This window comes from Protopterus annectens, chromosome 12.part0, assembly GCF_019279795.1.
Source record: "Protopterus annectens isolate FY-2018-M chromosome 12.part0, PAN1.0, whole genome shotgun sequence".
Taxonomy (NCBI): domain Eukaryota; kingdom Metazoa; phylum Chordata; order Ceratodontiformes; family Protopteridae; genus Protopterus; species Protopterus annectens.
This window is the reverse complement of record NC_056746.1, coordinates 503,933,112-503,954,025: the sequence shown is the minus strand read 5'-3', so window position 1 is coordinate 503,954,025 and position 20,914 is coordinate 503,933,112. Positions and strand designations below refer to the sequence as shown.

Genomic DNA, 20,914 nt, shown 5'->3' with positions numbered 1-20,914 from the left:
TGGCTTGTTGGGAGAACTCAGTCACATGTTTTTGAATGGTATCAATAAAATGAGAGTTAAAGGCTTGGGCAATATCTTGTGGGCCTTTGTCAGGAGATGGTGTGGGGTTATGCTGGGTTCCTGGATTGAGAAGTGATGAGACAGATTTCTAAAATATTTTGGGGTTGTTCCCTTGAATAGAAAGCTGAGTGGAGAAGTATTTTTTGTTTTTTGTCTTGTCAAACTTTTTTTTTCCAGCATGTAAGCCAAAGTCATTTGCTACAGTCCTCACATCTTACATGTTCTTTTCTTGAAGTGGTTTTTGGGTACTGAAACATTTCTTTTATTCTGTTAAGTGTTAGAGGAAGACAACACACATCAGTATCTGAAGGAAATAAATCATTTTAGGGCATTAGTGTGAAATACATAATTTATGACCTTTTTAATGTACAGGCATGTTTTCAACTCCATGAGCATTTTGCAATTGAAATGTAAACTTTAACAGAATTATTTCTGAATGTATTTTCTCAATTGTCATAGTCAGACAATGAATCCTACATTTAAAGACACTACTTCAGTGTTTGACACATCACTGACCATCACGGTTTCAGCCGTTTGTAAGGTAAGAGTTTTGGAGTTAAGAAAATGAATACTAAACAATAAAAGTCTCATAAAATAAAGCAACATATTAGAATATCAATGCTCCGTATTTGGATTAGAATCTACTGTTGCTAACACAAAGGAACACAAAGCTTAGAGAAGAAACCTGTTTCATTCCATTTTGTTATCACACAGTCTTGCTTGGTAATCTAAAAAATTACCTTTATGTTGTTTAAATGAAGGACACAAAATGTGTGCAGCTAACTAACCTCAATTTTTGCTCTGTTTTTTTTTTTTTTCAGAGTGGACAGGCATATTATATAAATGATGGCGTGTCTGTAAACCCTTATGACTGGATAACACCTCTAGTATGTGTTTCTTCTTTCTTTCTTTATTACAGAGAATTAGCGTACAGTTTTTGACCTTGTCTGTAGAGCTGTTCTGACCTTTGCACTTTTTATAGCATAGATTATAGGAAATGGCCATAGTTTTTAATTATAGCTAGAAGCCAAGATACTCTAGTCTTCTTTTAAGAATCCTATTAAGTCTGAGGCCCTGGCCAGCATATTGGTACCATGCCAATGTTAATTCTCATACCAATGCTGATATTATTTATTTATTTATTTATTTATTTATTTTCAGTTTGATGACCGGGGAGGTCCACTGGGCTCAGGGATCCCGTTTTCAGTGGAGGCCAGGGGAGAAAAGCTCCGCATTACAAAGTTTAGTTACAGATGCAATCATAGTAAAGAAGACACAATTACAATTTTATTCCATGCTAGAGAACAGGAATAAATTCATTGGTTACATAGTACCTAAATATTTAGGATGGCAGTGGTAACTTAATTGAGAGGGAGAATAAAGACTTAGAAGGAAAAGAGAGAAAAAAAAGAAAAAAAGGTGGGATGGGTTATTTATAATACGTACAATTATGTTCTTTGCAATATGTACATTTATGTTAGGTTAGCTTGTATGCGGAGTTAGTCAGGAGTTTAAGGGGTGGATAGATTATTAGGCTAGATGGGAGAGTACAGTTGCATTTCCTGTTAGTGGAAAGGTAGGAATGTAGCTGAGTTTTAAAGTTTTCATAGTTTTCACAAGTCCTTAGAGAGGAAGGAAGAGAATTCCATTTTTTATCTAAGGAAAAGGATAGAAGAAGCTGACCAGCAGGACGATTGGGTTTGCGGACAGTGATTAGGTTTTGGTGAGTAGATCTTAGAGTTCTCTGAGGGGTGTAAGGTTGAAGAATGTTGGTTAGTGCTGGGCACTTAGTAGATTGAAAAATTAGTCTGTGGGTTGTAGTAATTTGGAGCTAATCTAGATGGTTGGAGAGTTCAAGCCAATTTAACAAATGAAGGGCAGTTCAATGATGGGAGGAGAATTTGGCTTTGGTTGCAAATTTAGAAATCTTATTATAACAGACTTCCAATTTGGAGGAGAGAGAGGTAGATAAGTTTGTTAGTAGAGGAGCACCATCCATTAGTGAGGGGAGTAGATAGGTAGTGGCGAGAGTTTGTCTGATGGAAGGAGAGAGAAAGTGGATGTTTCTATATAGCATACCAAGTTTTATATGGGTTTTCTTAATGTTTTGCTGGATGTGAGTGTTGAATTTTAGGTGTTCATCAATAGTAACCCCAAGTAGTTTAGTGAAGGGAACAACCTCTATAATAGAGTTGTTTTGGCTAATAATTTGGAACAAGTTTTTATCAAGAGGGGAAGCTTTTGAGGGAGAGAATAATAGTATTTTGGATTTATTAGCATTTAGCAAGAGGTGGTTTTGGAGCATCCAGTGGTGGATAAAGCAGTTTGGGTCACTGTTTGAAGCTCTGAGAGGTTAGAGGCACAACAGACTAAAGTTGAATCATCTGCATATTGTATAATTTTGGTGTTGGGTATGGCTTTGTGGAAATCATTAATAAAGATGTTGAATAGCATTGGACCGAGTATGGATCCCTGGGGTACCCCAGTGGGGTAGGAAGGAAGGCTGAGGTGCCTTTCCCCCATTTCACAGCTTGAGACCTGTCAGAGAGGTAGCTTGAGAACCAGGATAAGGTATTCTGAGAGAGATTAAGGTTAGAAAGATGGTTCAAGAGATGGGCGTGGGAGATGGTATCGAATGCCTTGGACAGATCTAGTAGAACTGTTGATACTATTTTTCCAGAGTCACGGGCAAGATTTATTGTGTCTAAGAAGGAGAGAAGGGGAGTGATAGTACTATGGCCAGGTCGGAAGCCGTGTTGGGTTGGAGTGATTAGGTGTTGATTGGCTAGGAATGGCATAAGCTGAAGGTGGATTCCAGAAGGTTTGAGATTGGGGAGAGGATAGCTATGGGGCGGTAGTTAGAGATGTTATTGTTTTTGCCTCCTTTATGGAGAGGTAGAATAAAGGTTTGGGCACATAAGATTCCTTCATGGATCTATTGATCAAGATGCTAATGGGGAGAGTGATAGCATCTGCAGCTAGTTTTAGGAAGGAAGATGGGATAGTGTCAGGGGCATTGGAGCATGGTTTTAATTTAGAGAGTATTTTTTTATGTGGAAGGTTGAGATGGGTTTAAGTTCAAATATTGGAGGAGGATTTGGGGTAGAGGGTGATGAAGGGGATGAGTATGATTGGATAGGCTGAGGGGAAGGGTTATTGTTAGGGAAGGTCTTGGTCAGTTCTGCTATGGAGTTGGTGAAGAAGGAGTTGAATAGAGAGGCTATTTCAGGATCAGATTTGCTGGTGTCAGGGCAGAGGTTGTTTTTGGTACCTGGGTTGAGAAGAGAATTAATGAAATTCCAGAAATGTTTGGGGTTTTTTGATTGGTTAGACTGGAGTTTGATATAGTATGACTTTTTGTCTCTGATGATTTGTTTTTTAGTGAGGTTGCGGAGTTGTTTATATTTTAGAAAAGTTTCTGGCTGCTTGTTTTGATGGAATGTTTTCCAGGATTTATCTCTTTGTAGCATAAGTTTTTTGGTATCTTTGGTTAGCCATGGGGCGGTCTTGGTTTTTACTCTTTTTGTTCTTGGTAGAGTTAGGGAGTAGAAGATGTTTAAGAAGGTTGAGTTGAAAAATTCTACGACATTGTCTAGTGGAAAAGTTTTTAGGGGATTCCAGTTTGTTTGTTTTAGGGAGTCAGAGGAAGTAGTGGCGTTAAAGTTTATGAGGTTACATGTGTGAATATATTGGTGTAGGTGAGGAGAGGAGTGGGTAGCTCAGTGTATGTAAGCTGGCAAGTGGTCTCTTATAGGGTCAGGTATAAAGCCAGAGTTTAATACTTTATTAGGATAAGATACTAGGATCCAGTTTAGTGTGGTACCTGGGGGGTTTGTTTTGTTGGGTCTGGTAATGGAGTTAGTTAGTTGTGAATAGTTAAATAGATTGATGGATATGGTGGGATATGAGGTTAGGAATGAGCTGGGACTACTATGGGTGAATGGCAGAAGGAAATCTGCTACAATAAATGTTCATCTGCTTTTACCTTTCTATGGTAATTGGGTAATGTTAAGTTGTCAATCTCGCCTTCATTCTTGCTGGATGGGTTCAGAGCTGATCTTCGGCTCCGACTCGGCCAAAACTAAAGCTTGAGAGCTAATTCCACCGGCTCGAGGCTCCCCTATATCCCACAATGCTAGGTGGTAACTACCCAGATCTCGTTTGCCGCTATAGCTGATGAGGTGCTTTTCTACCGGCTCAGGCAGGTGAGTTAGACTTTTACCTTATTAGGTACTTCTAAAACCCCCTTTTTTGTTGTCATACATAACCTTTTAGTTTAATTTAAGTATTTAGATTAATCGACCCCTGTTTGTCGAGTCTTTTTTCCCTTTCTTCCCTTATCTTGTAGGCCTTCGGCCCCTACCCTTCCCCCAGTCCATTAGTGACTAGATTAGTTGTCCTTTGTTCTGTTAAGGGCTTGTGTGTGTGTGTTTGTGGCTTGTTTTAGCCTTAAATAATTTAATTTAATAATTTAATAATTTTTTCTGTAAAGGGTGTGCCTGTAGTGTGTTTGTGTTGTGTCAGGCACTCCTTTTTACAATGTCAAAAGACAAGGTCTCAGGCTTCAAGAAGTGTGACTCGTGCTGTCAGAAAATGTCTCTGACAGATGGTCACACTTCTTGTGTGTATTGCCTGGGACCTGTGCACCCGCAGGACTCTTGTGCTGTTTGTCATAGTTTTAGCCCTAGAGTCCTGCAGGAACACAAGAACAAGCTAATCTTGCGGGGCTTATTGAAGCCTGAAGGCCCCCCGACTCAGTCTGTGTCGGGGAAGCCTTCCAAAACTTCCAAACAGTCGGCTCCGATTCCAGAGTCGACTGTTGGAAAGACTAAGTCGGCTTCGACATCGGCTCCGGCTGGAGCCGATGTTTCCAAGCCTCATACTGTTACCTTGGCTCCGGCTGGAGCCGAGGCTGATAAAACTCCGTCGGCTCCGATACTTTTATCGGAGCCACAGTCTAGAAAGAGATCCAGATCCCCCTCTATTGGCTCCGTGCATTCGGCACCAGGATCCCATCTACTTTCTGAATGGAGCCATAAAACTCATTCCTCATGGTCTTCCAGGTTATCTGACCATGATTTGCAAAGGGTAGTGAGTAGACTTCTCAAGTCCGAGGCACTGGCCCAAATGCTGCATAGCCCAACTCACCAGTCAGTGGCTATTTCCGTTCCTGAGTACATTCCTCCTCCGACTCCTTTGAGTTCGGAGCCAGGGCTTGTCGGAGCCATGGCTGTCGGTGCGTCAGATCCGATACCTTCCCTTTCGGCTCCGTCGTCTGCTCCGATCTCCTCCTTGGAGGGATCTCGGCGCCGAGCTTCCCTCATCGGCTCCGAGGGGGCGAGTGGCATCGGACCCTTGTCCGACCCCGCTCTCCCTCTCGGGGCTTCGGCGTTGGTGAGTTCGGCTCCGACATCGGCTTCAGAGCCATCCCTGTCAGTGCCGGGGGAGGTCCTTGTCTCTTCGGAGCGGGGGCCTCTGGCCTTGCCTGACAGGGGTGCCTTCGAGGTCATGCGGAGCGTGCTCGAACCAGGTTCTGCCCCACAGTCGGCTCCTTCAGCCCCCCCCATCTACAGTGCCTGCAGTGATTTCTACTCACCCCCTTGTCTTAGACCGCAGAGAGCCAACTCCTCAAGTTTCCCCATTGGGAATTTCCTCCTCTTCCGAGGCCTCTCCTGACCTGGCAGGAGATCCCCCAAGGAAGAGGCAGTGCAAGAGGAAGCACATTGACTCCCCTGAGTCTATCACCTCTGACACTGACTTAGAGGAATCCAAAGGTTCCCCTCGATCCCCCTCTGAGGATGTCTCCTTTGCTGACATCCTTGAGATCCTGAAACAGAGGGGGAACTGGCCAGCCCTTAACCCTTCGGAGGATGAGTCAGTGTATCTTGAGGCGTTTGGCTCTCGCCCTTCTACCTCCTGGATGTCCCCTCCCTTTGACCCCCTTATGGAAGTGGTGGCAAGGAAGGCTTGGACGGCTCCTGATTCAGTGGAACCCCCCCCCCCCGAGGAGACCATCCAAATTTATTACTGCCCCTAAAGATAAAGATTTTTTATCCAAAGGTGTCCCTGTTGATGCCATGGTGGTGGCTGCGGCCACTAAGAAGGAGTTAGCTGATCCTTCAGTTCCTGTCCATCCTCCTAATAAGGAATCTAGGACCATGGACAGATACGGCAAGCGGATGTTCTCATCAGCGACCTTTTCGATGTGTTCGCTGAATTACTTATGCCACTTCACTCGTCTCCAGAGAGATTTACTCAAGGATATGGGTGAACTGATAAAGGATCCTACAGCTGAGGGGTTCAAAGACACAATGAACTCCCAGTTGGCAACCCTGAATTTCATCGTTAACTCCTCCATGCGGCTGGTATCATATGCTGCATATGGGGCGAGTAGAGCCACAGGCACAGGTGTTGCCTTACAACGTCACACCTGGATGCAGCTATGTAACTTTGTGGACCCTTTCAAGGCGTCCTTCACCAATTCTCCCTTTGATGGATCATCCTTGTTTGGTCCACAGGTGAAGGATACATTGACCAGGTGCGAGGTAGAAGGTAAGACTCTCTCTGCCGTAGGAGTCCGTTTTTCTACCCCTTCTAGACCCTATCCCAAAGATCAGAGGGGAGGAAAGATGTGGTTCCGCAAACAATCCCAGGGAGTCTCATCTGACGCACAAGGCCGATTCCCCTCTAGAGGCAGAGGGGGGAATAATAATAGACGCCACCCTAGAGGCAGAGGAGGTCCGCAAAACCAGGGTAGCAGAGAAATGTTCTCTGACAAACCCTTTCAGCATCCCTGAGGGGCTGCCCAGCTGTCCACCTTCGGAGGCAGTCGGGGGAAGATTATCCCTGTACCCAAAAGCCTGGCTTTCCCTTACTCAAGACAAATGGGTACAGTCGATAATATCCGAGGGTTACAAAATTCCCTTTGTTCACATCCCATCCCAACCCAAAAGATCCCTTTCAGACGTTCCACCTGGTCTAAGGGAACAAGCAGCATTAGAAATTTCAAAGCTGCTATCAAAAAGAGCTATCCAATCAGTCCCAGCAGACCAGCAAGGATCCGGAATCTACTCCAAATTCTTTTTGGTACCAAAAAAAACAGGGGACTGGAGACCCATACTGGATCTCAGCTACTTAAACAAGTATGTCAGGAAAACAAAATTCTGGATGGTCACGCTACAGTCCATTCTACCCTTCTTGGGTCAGGACAATTGGATGTGCTCGATAGATCTTCAGGACGCGTACTACCATATCAAGATGAACAGATGCTCCAGGAGATATCTCCGCTTCAGGCTGGGAGCCAGTCACTACCAGTTCAGGGCCCTGCCCTTTGGTCTCACTACAGCCCCCCGTGTGTTTACCAAATGCATGGCAGTGGTCGCGGCTCACTTGAGACGTCAAGGATTCCAGGTGTTTCCATATTTAGACGACTGGCTCCTTACCGCCACCACCAGACATCAGCTTCTTCTATCCAGGGACTTCACCATCCAATCTTGCCAAGCTGTAGGCATTTCAATAAATTTTAAAAAATCTGCCTTGTCGCCTTGTCAATCTATTACCTTTATAGGCACCATTTTAGACACACTCAATCTTTCAGCCAGACTCACAGAGCAGAGAGTGTCAGATATTCGGAACCAAGTTTCCCTTCTCTTACAATGCAACAAAGTCAAAGCCAGACTAGTTTTGAAGGTGCCTTAGCTCGCTTTCACATGAGGATCCTCCAATGGATGCTGTTTACTCAATGGTCCTTTCAACAGCTCCCGATGTCCCATACCATATTGATAACTCAATCATGCAAGAATCAACTGTTTTGGTGGATCACATCACCTCAACTCCTCCAAGGAAGACCCTTCACTCTTCCCCCCCCAGTCGCCACGTTGACAACAGACGCCTCCCTGATCGGGTGGGGGGGCATTATCAGGGCAGGACAGTCCAGGGCACGTGGCAACCTTTCGAGTGCCACTTGCACATAAACATCTTAGAGATGAGAGCAGTGCTTTTAGTGTTGCAAGCCCTTCACGACTCTCTTCCCACTGGGACTATTGCAATTCAAACGGACAACATGTCCATAGTGTGGTACATCAACAAACAAGGTGGAACCAGATCATACCCTTTATGTCGAGAGGCACTCAGACTTTGGCAATGGGCGATCTCTTCTCAGTGTTTTCTGATAGCAACGCACATTCCCGGGAAATCCAACGTTATTGCGGACAAATTGAGCAGAGCAATTCTCATGCCCCACGAGTGGTCTCTAAAGAAATCAGTTCTAGAAGAAGTATTCCTAAGATGGGGCCAGCCTTGCTGCAATCTTTTTGCTACTCCCCAAAACAGCAAGTGTCATGACTTCTTCACTCTCTTCCCGTTACCAGGCCATCCCACTAGAGACGCTCTAGTCCATGATTGGCCCCGGGGACTTCTATATGCCTTTCCCCCCTTTCCACTGATATCTCAACTAATTCAGAAAGCCATCACCTTGAGAGTGACAATGATCCTCATTGCCCCTTACTGGCCTCGACAGATATGGTTTCCCTTTCTTCATCGTTACCTTTTGGAGCAGCCTTGGCATCTGGACCCAGTACCAGATCTGATAACCCACCAATTGGGTCAGCTGCACCAACCTCTGCCTTCTCTAAACCTCACAGCGTGGTTTCTCCGATTCCAACCTTAGCCAGGCTTCCCTCAATATCTCGCTCGGTCCGAGATATCTTGATAGCCTCTCATAAATCCTCTACCCGGAAGATTTATAGTAGCAAATGGAAACGCTTTTCTTTTTGGGCAACATCAAGAAACATAGATCCCTTTACTGCACCTATCCAAACTATTCTAGACTTTCTAGCAGAACTCTTTCATTTAGGATCTTCTGCATCTACCATTAGAGTTCAATTGGCTGCCATATCAAATTTTCATGTTGGTGTTTCAGAGTCTAGCATCATGGCTCACAAACTCTGTAAAGGCTTTTTAAGGGGCGTATTTCTTCTCAAACCTCCAATCAAAGATCCCCCACCTCAATGGGATTTGAACTTGGTTCTGGCATCTTTAATTCTTCCCCCCTTCGAACCGGCGGCTTCATGTTCTCTGAAGTTGCTTTCTTGGAAGACACTTTTTCTGGTAGCTATAACTTCAGTGAGAAGGGTATCTGAACTCCATGCTCTGTGCAGTCGTCCTCCTTACTTAGTGTTTCACAAAGACAGGGTATCCCTCCGTACTAATCCATCCTTTTTGCTTAAAGTTTCCTCTCAAATAAACCTAAACCAAATTATTGATCTCCCCGTCTTTTTCCCTAACTATTCGAACAGGTCAGAACAAAAGCTACATTTTTTGGATGTTCATCGCCAACTTAGATATTACTTAGACAGGACTAAACAATTCAGGAAATCTAATCAATTGTTTCTGTCATATGCGGAAGGGAAATTGTACCTTCCAGTTACTAAAGTATCCCTCTCTAGATGGCTCACCTCTACAATTACCTTCATCTATGAGATCAGACACCAAAAACTACCCTCAAGACCTAGAGCTCATTCAACTAGGGCATTAGCTACATCCGTAGCTTTTCAGGATAGGCTGCCAATAGATTCCATTTGTGCAGCAGCCACCTGGGCTTCTCCTCATACATTCATTTCACATTACAAATTGGACATGGTTTCCAGAAGCCGTGCCAATTTTTGTTCCACTGTTCTCAAGAGTCTGTTCCGATAGGCCACCCGGGATAAGGTGCTAGGGACGCAGTCCCATCCAGCAAGAATGAAGGCGAGATTGACAACTTAACATTAAGAAGTTATGTACCTACCATAACGTTCCATGTTAGTTGTCTTCTTCGCCTTCTTTCTTCGCCCCACCCTCCTTCCCCAAGCCTGGACAGACCGACAGGAATTCAGTTTGTGTTTTTCCTCTGGAAGTTGTCATTCCCACACGTTCTTCCACCTCTTTTATCCTTACTGCAGTCTGCGATACTTTTTACGCAGATTGTTTTGAGGTGGGTTTCCCTACTCCATTCTATGGAGACTAGGATTGCTTGGTATAGCTATCAAACGAGATCTGAGTAGTTACCGCCTAGCATTGTGGGATGTAGGGGAGCCTCGAGCCGGTGGAATTAGCTCTCGAGCTTTAGTTTTGGCCGAGTCGGAGCCGAGGATCGGCTCCGAACCCATCCAGCAAGAAAGAAGGCGAGAAGAAGACAACTAACATGGAACGTTATGGTAGGTACATAACTTCTTATTTTGTAGTGTTGTCACCTAGGGTAATCAGGTGGCAATGCAATGGGGTAGTTTCATGGTGAAAATGATACTGACCATTGACATATATGCTTATATATGTAACAACCTTAGCTGCTCGCGTTGTTATATATGCTTACATGTATAACAATCTCAACAACTAAAGCTCTAAAGCCAACACCGAAAAAGAGGAAAACAGAGTCATAAAACCTTCTGCAATACCACTCCCTCCCCCTCACCAGATGAACCAATATTTACTCTTGGTTTAAAGAGGAATGAAGGCTCATCTGCAGCAATGCCAAGAAGGTGTGAGCCATGAATGATTAGAATAGGGCACCAGATATTCTTCTCTTAACTCTTAAGGTCAAAGAGCTTTTCAGGAAACTGTTCGTTATGTCTGAATTTGAAGAGGCAGTCTAAAAGATGCACTTGTTTTTCTGTAGTGAGTTTCCAGATTTTGTACCAAGCACCTTGGAAAGGAATGTGGTTCACAAGGTATGATGATTATTAACTGGAGATTATGGAAGTGCCGGTCACAATCCCAGCTGCCCACATTTCTAAAACGTGGTTCACTTGTTTTGATACTCCACTTTTTGCTAGGTAGGAAAGATCTACATATAAAGGAGGATATTACAAGTGAAAATATTATGTGCATTAGTAATAAAAGAGACAGTTACTAGCTTGGAGGCAATAGAAGGATAAAGCTTTGAATATGGCCCAAACAACCCGATTAGCAGCTCAGGTACCTGAGAGAACAGGTATGGGTGGATGGGTATGTCCATCCTGGGAGTAGGGCAGTGAAGAGATAGCCTTAAAATTATGTAAATAGACTACATTATTTTAAAGATTATATAGGATGTTAATTAACCATTACCATGACTTTTTATTGGCTCTTTGATAACACAGACATTTATATTCCTGACGCCACAAAAAGGCCTAAGGAAAATCTGATGTGTCATATGAAATCACTCACATTTTTTTAATTTCTTGTGTTGTGGCTGACAAAGGTCTGTGAAGAACGAAGTCACTTACCTGGTTAATGAACACATTAAAAATTTCAGAACAGATGTGTTTTTTTAAGTAATTTTTAATTATAACTATTTAACAGGTGTTATGTTTAACTGTATATCCAGAAACCAAATGCATTTTGAGACATCTTTACACTACAAATAAAGATAATTTTGTTTATGTGAGGATAGCAGTGTTTTTACCAACAGCCCTCCCAGACCTAAAGAATGTTAATTTAAATCTGTTCATCTCTGCTCAGAGCCCATCCATACCCTGATAAAAGTTTGAACCAGTACAGCCCTACGCTGTGTGGATTCCCTCTATATGGCACAAATTAACCTTCTGAACTACTTCATAATGGCTGGGTAGAGCTAAGCAGACCATCATAGCCCAGCATGAGATCTTTTTGCTGTTCTCTGGTTCTATTTGCCACTGTACATATGAAGGCACTTATACCCCCCCCATCTTAACATGCATCTGTACCTATGCTCAACGGAAGGTGGATACCAACATTATGTCAGCGGTCACTGAACAGCAGAGGTAAATTATGTCAGAAATATCTTTCCTCCTAAAATGGAGATCAGCATATAAGATGCTTGAGTAAATTTATTCCTCCCCCAAGCCAACCTTCAATCAACAACATCATTGGTCAAATCCAGGTAATTGGCAGCACAAACAGCCTGTTGCTGTTCCCCTAAGTCATTCCTAGACAAACATTATTGATGAAAACCATTATGAAATATGCTGTTGCTCTAACATTTCAAAATCAATCTCAAATATGATGTAATAGCATTTTTTTCTTAGTATATTGATATTAGTAGGTTACAAGAAAATGAATGGTCATTTCTACTTTCACTTGCATTTTTGCTTAACACTGTTTTTGGAATTATCTTACAAACTCTAAAACCATACAAAGATTGATCTTTGTTAATATTATTTGACTAAAATATGTGTTTTCTGTTCCCTAGTTTGAAACATTAGGCTACAGCAAACCGAGGATAATTCTTCCTACTTCCTTAGTTTATGTAACAGGTAAATCTGACCTTTTTTAACATTTTTTTTTTTCAAAACAGAACCTTTTATTGTCTCATGTTTTTCGTCTGATTCTCAAAATGCAATATAGCCTACACACAGACTTCATAATTTAAAAATCTGTACTGTAAGTTCAGCTATTTAACACAGGAGGTTAAGGTTATGAGCCACTAACAAGTTTCATCCTGTATTTGGTGTCTGATTCCTTCATTTTCTTTATGCAGATTGCCTGATTCTGAACAAATCACTTAACCACACAGTTCTTCTTCAATGTAGTAGGTTTACTGGGTTAACAAATAAATAAAAATATAAAAGACTAGCCAGCACCATGGCATGTGCTTGTGTGTGTGTGTGTGTGTGTGTGTGTGTGTGTGTGTGTGTGTGTGTGTGTGTGTGTGTGTCTGTGTGTGCGCACTCGCATGTGCTAAAACGGTTGTACCTTGCACTATTACATCTTAGTTAATTGCATCTACTTCCTCTGCTACCTACAACTATCTATATTCTTCTCTCCACATTATTAAAATGCTTGATTAAGTTTGTTTTATTTAGTTCAGATTCATTAAAGGTAGATTGTGCCTGTTAAACATGGTTGACTTCTTTGAGAAAGTCACCAAGGCCCTGGATGAGGAAAAACAGTGCATACCGCCCACCTTGACCTAGCCAAGGCATTTGACACAATTCTTCACTCAGGTACTATAGAGAAACTCTCCCAATTGGGAATTAACCCCTTCATTACCAGATGGGTAGCCAACTGGCTCACCAACAGGACACATACTGTCAAAGAGGGTGACTTCACCTCTAGTAAAAGACCAGTCACCAGTAGTGTACCACAGGGTTCTGTGCTGGCCTCCTTACTGTTTAGAACTTATTTCTCAGAAGTCCAGGCAAACCAGGACAGCCTGTGGCTGACCAAGTTCACTGATGATTGCAAACTGAGAGCAATCAATGAGTCCCCCAACGATGTTAATATACTGCAGACAGGATTAACACAGACAAATGATTGGTGCCAAAGCCACAGATTAAAGTTAAATGCAAAAAATGTATTATTATTCCCTTTGGGAAAGCTGACAACCTGCTAATTACATTATAGACAGCACCCTCCTAAGTGTAGACCCAGTGGTAGGTGATCTGGGTACTCAATCATGATGTGTGTGTGCTAGTAGAGTGAGTGAACACTATCGAGGTCAGGTCTGAAAGTACAATGTTAGATTCAGAGACACAGTAATGAAAAGCTAATGTGATATTTCTCTGAGCAGCTTTATGGTGTCTTTGAATTGGAAATTCTCCTTTCTGCATTAATTCCCAATCCGCATTGTTCAACTACAATGGGAAGAGAATCTTTCTGAATTCTGCTCTCAGTGTAACTGTTATATATTCCAAGTATCTCTTTATTAGAAGTGAGAAAGACAGGTAATAATGAGTCCTGCAGCTTTGGAAAATTAAAGTCCTGCAGCTTTGGAAAATTAACTGCAGCTATAAAGGAAATGCAGCAAATGCTGAAACTCACCAAAACACCTTTAAAGCATTTTTGCAGGGATTATGCCTCCTGCACCAATTGAAAGCTATGTTTCCCAGCTCCCTGTTGAAATGTCTGCACTTGAAATGCCAAGTGCCGACAAGCCAAAAAAAGACCAAAAACACAGAAGACCGAATCTTGAAAATCACTCTTCTCCTTATAACTTCTTTCTGAGGGGGGCAAGCCACTCCCTGCACCCTTCCCCCATATGGGGGACTGCACCCCAAACTTATATATACCAATCTCAGATTGTCAAACCTCAAAGAAAAGGGAATATTCCGAGAAATGGCATCTTGGACATAGTATATATGTGTCTTGTTTCATAGGTTCATAGGTGGTTACTAGGCTATTGACCTGTAGGTCTTTATAAGCCTAGCTATGTGTTCCATTGGCCATTCAGTCTCAGCTTTTCAGGACTCGCTGTAGCAGGTCCCAACATTTCAAATGGTTACCGTGCCTCACACACACTAATGCTGAGATCACTGTGTCTCAAAGCAGGGGATTGCTCTAAGGTGTGTCTACCTCAAATTTAGTATATTTCCTCATATCTCCTTTAAAAGCCTCACTATTCCAAGGGTAACAGTTGCAGTTTTACAGTACTTAGAATATCAAATGATACCCAGTATAAATGATCATTGAAAATGCATTTAAGTGTTACTCATATAAAACAATGAAATTAAAAGATTCAAAACACTGCTGTTCTTTAAAAATGTTAAATATTATTCACAATTATTTAATATTTATACTTCAGAAGTAGTTTAATGCTGAATTTATTGGTTAGTCAAGGTGTAATATTTGCACTAAGCATGATTTGTCAACAAGGTTCAGCCCAACGTAACATATTAACTATAAAAATAAACTAGTAGAATAACTGGTCCACAAACTGAATAAACTCACTAAACACAAAACAAAGTAGAAGTGTACACAGGAAAGCCATTTGTTTTCATTTAGCAATTTTGCCTTTAATGCATGTAAACCTTTTTCAGAACACCTGAGAAGATCAAACAGGTTTTAAGAAGAATGAAAAAAGTTGCAAGTGCCATAACAGCAAATCAAAACTTCCAACTATTAAATTAGAAGGGTTGCCACATGCAAATGTCATTTCAACACCTTTCATAATCTTAGTTACACAGGCGAATGTCCTTTTGGTACCTTTCACTATCTTTCACAAGCTTGAACTCCTGTCCTCACTCCCATAATTCATTTGTGTTTTCATTCTCTCCAAATCAAGATTAATTACTGCAGACAGATAAAGGAGAGGACCCATCCTACAGTTAGTCCCATGAAACACTAAAGTAACTATATATGTGCATATATATCTATCTCTATATCTATATTTATGTCTATATCTATCAATCTATCTACATACAGGAATAGAGAGATATAGACATGGTTTTAGTGATCATAACAATGTCAAATTGCTAAATTACACAACCAGAAGGTTGCCAGGATGAGAATACTGATGCTCACTTGTTTAAGCAATGTCAAACATCGAATTTTCTGACCTGCGTGTTCACAGGAACAGATGTTAACATGGGTCCAGAAAGGGGGCAAGTCCAGCTGTTCAAACAAGTGGGCATCATCATTCTCATCTTGCGACCTTCTGGTCATATGATTTAGAGATTCAACATGGTTATGATCACTAAAACCATAGTACACCATATATATATATATATATATATATATATATATATATATATATATATATACAGTGCAAGGCATGAAGTTCCCTAAATGGAACAGCCTATGTACCTCTGGATATCCTCTAAGTTGATGTGGATGCGACAAATTTTGTTAGGGTGAAGGGGGGAGGGTATGTTTCAGTATACAGACATGGATCAAGAAGATTTATTATTATGGTAGGTAGATAACTTTCATGGAGCTCCAAAATTACACTTCACAATTAGGCAAAAGATACACTTGTTATGCCCATCACTAATTTTGCTTCATGTTCTTCCTTGTCCAACATAATATAATTGATTTTCTAGTAAATCACTGAGGGTTACAGTTAGTCAGTAATGCCAGACATTGGAGATTCTTACTTCTTATTGTTCAGAAAATGCATGTTGATGCAAATCCTGTTGTTCTGTTAACATTTTCTTAAGTGAAATAGAGTAATATCTAAAAGTTGCCCCTATTTTTTTATCCCTTCGTTATTTTTGGATTTTCCAGAATTCTTAAGAAAATAATTATTTTTGTCTGAGTGACAGTGCTAAGTGCTTTATTTGCTTTCAAAGTTAGTAAAACACTTCATATTTTTTCTGTAACTCATCATACACAGAGCAGATAAAGCTCTATGCCCTACAAGAATTGTGATCATGTCTCTAATCTTAACTTTTTAGTATGTGTTCCTGGCATGAATGTACAATTCACCTTTCAAGCTTTGCTCTCAATGTGAATTTCTTGGCATCAGTGTCTCAAACCCATAATAAAATGGTTATGACTGAATACTTGATCATAATCCTCTATAACTTACTTCATTTAGTCCACATATTGCAGAGGTTGGACTTAGTCCTCAGCAGTACAGCTTGGGTAGTATCATGAAAGAACACCATGGAGAATGGTGGCCCCAAAGGAGGCTCTTGACCTAGAAATGGCATCCAGCTTATAATATTTGGTGAAGTTGTGGATTGAAGTCCATGTACCTGCACTCCAAATGTCATCAACAGATACATTTTTGAACTAAGCTGATAAAGTGACTAGTAATGTAGTTGGATGGGCTTTGGGTTCATATGTAAAGATGTCTGACAAAATGTATAGCAGTGCAGAATATATTTAGATGCCACCTGAACACTATGACCTTTATCACTTTGCTTACCAGCTTATTTGTTATGAAGGATAGAACCAACTGGTGATCCTGTCTAATGCCTTTAGTGGAATTCAAGTAAAATCTTAATTCACTATGTACAGCTATACAGTGTAATTTATACTCCCCCTGTTTGAAAATTGTGGAATGATTAAGGTTAAACTCAGTTGCTACATTTAGCATAACATCTGAGTTAGCTCTAAGTACAACTCTATCTTTGTAAAACATAATATAATGAGGCTTGCAAGAATGTCCTGGCTGAAGTGATGGCTACTAAAAACAAGATTTTACATGTAATATATATGAGGTCTGCCTTTGTTGCTGGGTACACTGGTTAATTTTTCCAAGACAAAATTGAAGCCCTATGCAGGTGCTGGATCTTTGAATGAGGGTCTTGGTAAGAAAATCTTTCTCAGGAAAGTTTTTCAAACTCTTTTTCAAGCCAGAGAAATGTGACTGAAACCTTGGTGAAAGACGGAAATAGCTGCAAAGTAAACTTTGACTGTTGAGAAATTACAACCTTTATCAAAGTGGGGTAATTCATTGCTTTGTAGCCTACATGGCAAATTTGTGCCATTTGCCATTGTACAGCTTTCTGTTCAAAGGCTTTTCAGCTACTATTAGGATTTGGACTATACTTGGCAGCTATGTTGGCATCCTGGCCATTACAGGAAGTGGAGAAACCATGCAGTCAGTCTATTGGCCTGAATGTCTGGATGAAGCTTGTTGGATGGGTGAGATAGGAGTCCTGCATGAAAATTCAGAAGGAGAAGGAGATTTCCTTATGAGGTGTGGCCACAGAAGTGGGAACCAAGCCTAATAGGGCCAAAATTGGAATATGAAGATGACTCTTACCTTACATCACCTGACTTTCTGAATAAACATTACCATGAAAGGCAGTGGGACAAAAGGCATAGAAGTGACCGAAGGGCCAGTGATGGATGAAAGTGTCTGAGAGTGTCTGACCCTGTTGAGGAATTAATGAAACATAGTTGCTGCACTTGTTGGAATGTGAGGTGACGAGATCTCAGCAAGGCTTCTCCTAATGATGGAAAAGCATCCTCACTGTAGACATATTTAGACACCACTCAGGAGGTATCAAAATGCATCAGTTCAGTTTGTTCACTAGAGTGCTGGCTTGTCCCAGAATGTGAATTGTAATCAGAAAGCACTGTTAATTAATAGCACATTGTCATACTCTCACTGCTTCCTGACAAAGGGGGCAGCATCTGGATCTTCCTTGTTTGTTGATGTACCACATTGCAGGCATAATGTTGGAGTGTATAGCAACTGCTCCCAGAGAATAATGTTGGAGTGTATAGCAACTGCTCCCACAGAATGAGGTCTGAAAGGCCTGCAGTGCTAACTGGACCACCCTCATCTCCAAGATATCAATGTGAAAACTGGTCTCTTGCTGCATCCATGTCCCCTGGTACTTCTGTCCCAAATAATGCCCCCACTCAAAGGCAGACATATCCATGGTGACTGTGACAGAGGGGGGTTTAGGAAGGAATGAATCCCCTGACATTAGGTTCTTCAGATGAAGCCAGCCCTCAGGTGATTGTGGTAAGATCTTTAATGCCACATCCATGGAGATATGGGATCATATAACTGGGACCACTGTACTGCGTTCATTGCACAACTCTCATGTGATATCTTGCTTAGTATAGCAAGTACAGGACTGCTGCCATAAGACCTAGGGTTTGTAACACCATTGCTGCCACCATAGCCTGTTTCTGTGATAAAAACATAACTGCATCTAGTATTGGGGGTGTCCTGTCTGTCAGAAGTCTCACAATTTACAGTATGGTGTCTTGGTGGAAAACAATGAATGCCAAAATATGTGACAGCTCCAGATGTGACTTTATGATGCTCACTGTATTTCCCAAAAATGTGCATAACCAGAGCAAATAATCCATTGCCTTGATCAGAGATTCCTTTGACATGGTTGATATGAGAAAATCACACAGGTAGGGAAAGACCTTCATTCTGAGGAGCCTTAGGTCAGCTGCAACTACTGCCATGCAAATGGTAAACATCCTAGGAGCTATGGTGAGACCAAAGGCCATAGATCTGAACTGGTAATGATTGCCCTCCCCCAGAAATGAAAGAAACTCTTGGATACCTTTGCTATTTTTATGTTTAAATATGCATCTTGGAAATCCAAAGAGTTAATCCAATCTCCCAAATGCAGACATGAACAGACTGCAGCATGACTATCCATATTTTTTTATATAAATTAAGGTAACTGAGATCAGTATGGGCCTGAATGTTTGTGTCTTCTTTGGTACCAGAAAGAACCTGGAATAAAACCTTGCTTTTCCTAGGTTACTCTTTATTGCAAAAGAGAATGGAAATGCCTCTAGATGTAATCACTCTGATCCATATGCCTACATGATGGCTAGCCATGCATTTGGATATGGAGAACTGTGACTCCCTAACTGCATCCAGAAGTGAACAATTAGACAAGTCCTCAGGAGTTTTATTGTCTGTTTCCATAGAAAGAACTATGGAACCCCTAGTTTTGCAGGCCACCGCTGCCACTAGGTCAGCAGCCTATGAAGAATCTTCCATATTCCTGGGAGTTCCTGTCAACACATTGCTCATACTGGTTCTGCTGGGATTTATTGTGCCAAATGTTTTTTTGCTCCCTTTGTATTCCTGACATAGGATCTCTGTGGGGCTGTGAACTTAACTCTGACAGATGTAAGCATTTTGCCTTCCTGCTCACTGTGTTGCACCCTGCCTTCCATCTTTGGTCCAAACAAGGTGAACCATCATACATGGCATTGGTGAAGGCTGCCCTGAAGTGTTCCATAAATCTGGTAAGCCTAAGCCAGACCTGCCTCCTCATGGGGAGGCCTGACCATGGTGTTCTTTTTTCTCCATCAGCTATACATGAAGAGCATAGTAACGGTGTTCCTGGTTGCTTCACAAAGTGGTAACTTTTTCAGGGCCTGTCAGGTTGTAGCCTGCTGAAATATGGCCACATGAACCAAATATTTGAGGACTTTAATAGAAAAGTATTTGATATGTACAGATGCTTCCCTAGACAATCCATAACCCTAGATTTCTTGTCTGAAAGATGAATTCCTCTAGAGTCTGTCTTTAGATGACAGCTGAACACCACAATGGAGTCAACAAGGTGTCCTTTATTCCAATGTTGTCTGTTTTTGGAAAGGCTAAGAATTTTGTCATTTTCATGGAATGGGCTCAAAACATCAGGCTCCCACCACACTCTCTGTATTTCTGGGCCAGCATTTCTGTCTGAAGCAGGTACCTCCCAAGCTGCCAATAAGGTGGACTGGAGAGCATTTTATAGGATCTCTTCCTCAGGAGAGGTGAGATCAATGGGCCAATATCCTGCCACCATATCTCTTCCAGGACTTCCTTAAATGTGGAGTCTTCAGGAGGGAATGGAGAACGTCTCTACTTTGTCACAATCTACATCTGGGGTAGGAGATTCTGGTGGCAAGTCTATGTGGCACCTCTTTCAAATCCTCTTCACTGGGACACCCAGGATGGAATTATCAATGCACTGCAGAGAGGGTGCTTTCCTAGACCATTGAGGTCTTATGGGCTCCTGACTGAATGGTGTGCACAGTGGAGCTGTAGTGGAAGGTATCTGGTCAAGGCAGCAAACATAGAGGGGCTGCTTGGGAATGACCCTCCCATCTTGGACATTTGGTGACAAAGTTGTGAATGCTGGCTGTATTCTTGGGTTGCAGAAATAGGAGATGGGTGCAAACATGCACAGATCATAATATATGTACAGCTGATATGTTATCTCTTACTTTTGCATATGTGAACATCTGAATTAAGACCCTTAGCTTAATCTAATAACAGGTTTTAAGTGGAAACAAGTAAATAAGAGAACACTGAATATAATGAAAAGTCTTCTTTTAACAAAACATGCTTCATCTTGTCTTTAGAAGCCTATAGCTGAGGACTACATTTTCTTTTCTCTTGTGTTTTCATGGAGACAAGCTGATTATAGGGCAATAAAAGAAAGCAAAACTATTGGTTTCTTTAAGGCTAAAAGTTAATGTTTTTGAAAGCATGTAATTTGTTTTTATATCTGTGAGGGGAATAAAGACAAAAAAAGAGCAGACTCCAACTGGAGTAAGTACAAGCACAGGCATTAATATAGGTCTTAGTGTGAATAACCTCAGCTTTAGGTTAATTAAGGCCTGCTTTTGCAGCTGTTAGTCAGGAAGAATTATTGATGTCAGGAGGGTTAAACTTCATTATTTGAAGATGTATGTAGATTTTTGTGTTTCT

At 41.5% G+C, this 20,914-nt stretch overlaps 1 protein-coding gene across 1 annotated transcript in view; it reads left to right on the top strand.

Annotated features, from left to right (window-relative positions):
• SDR42E2 (short chain dehydrogenase/reductase family 42E, member 2) overlaps positions 1 to 20,914 on the top strand; it is a 525,257-nt gene that overhangs the window by 442,193 nt on the left and 62,150 nt on the right. Inside the window, exons 10-11 of the mRNA XM_044089637.1 lie at positions 882 to 947; positions 12,248 to 12,311. Coding sequence (XP_043945572.1) covers positions 882 to 947; positions 12,248 to 12,311 — 130 coding nt within the window. The remainder of the gene's footprint in view (positions 1 to 881; positions 948 to 12,247; positions 12,312 to 20,914) is intronic.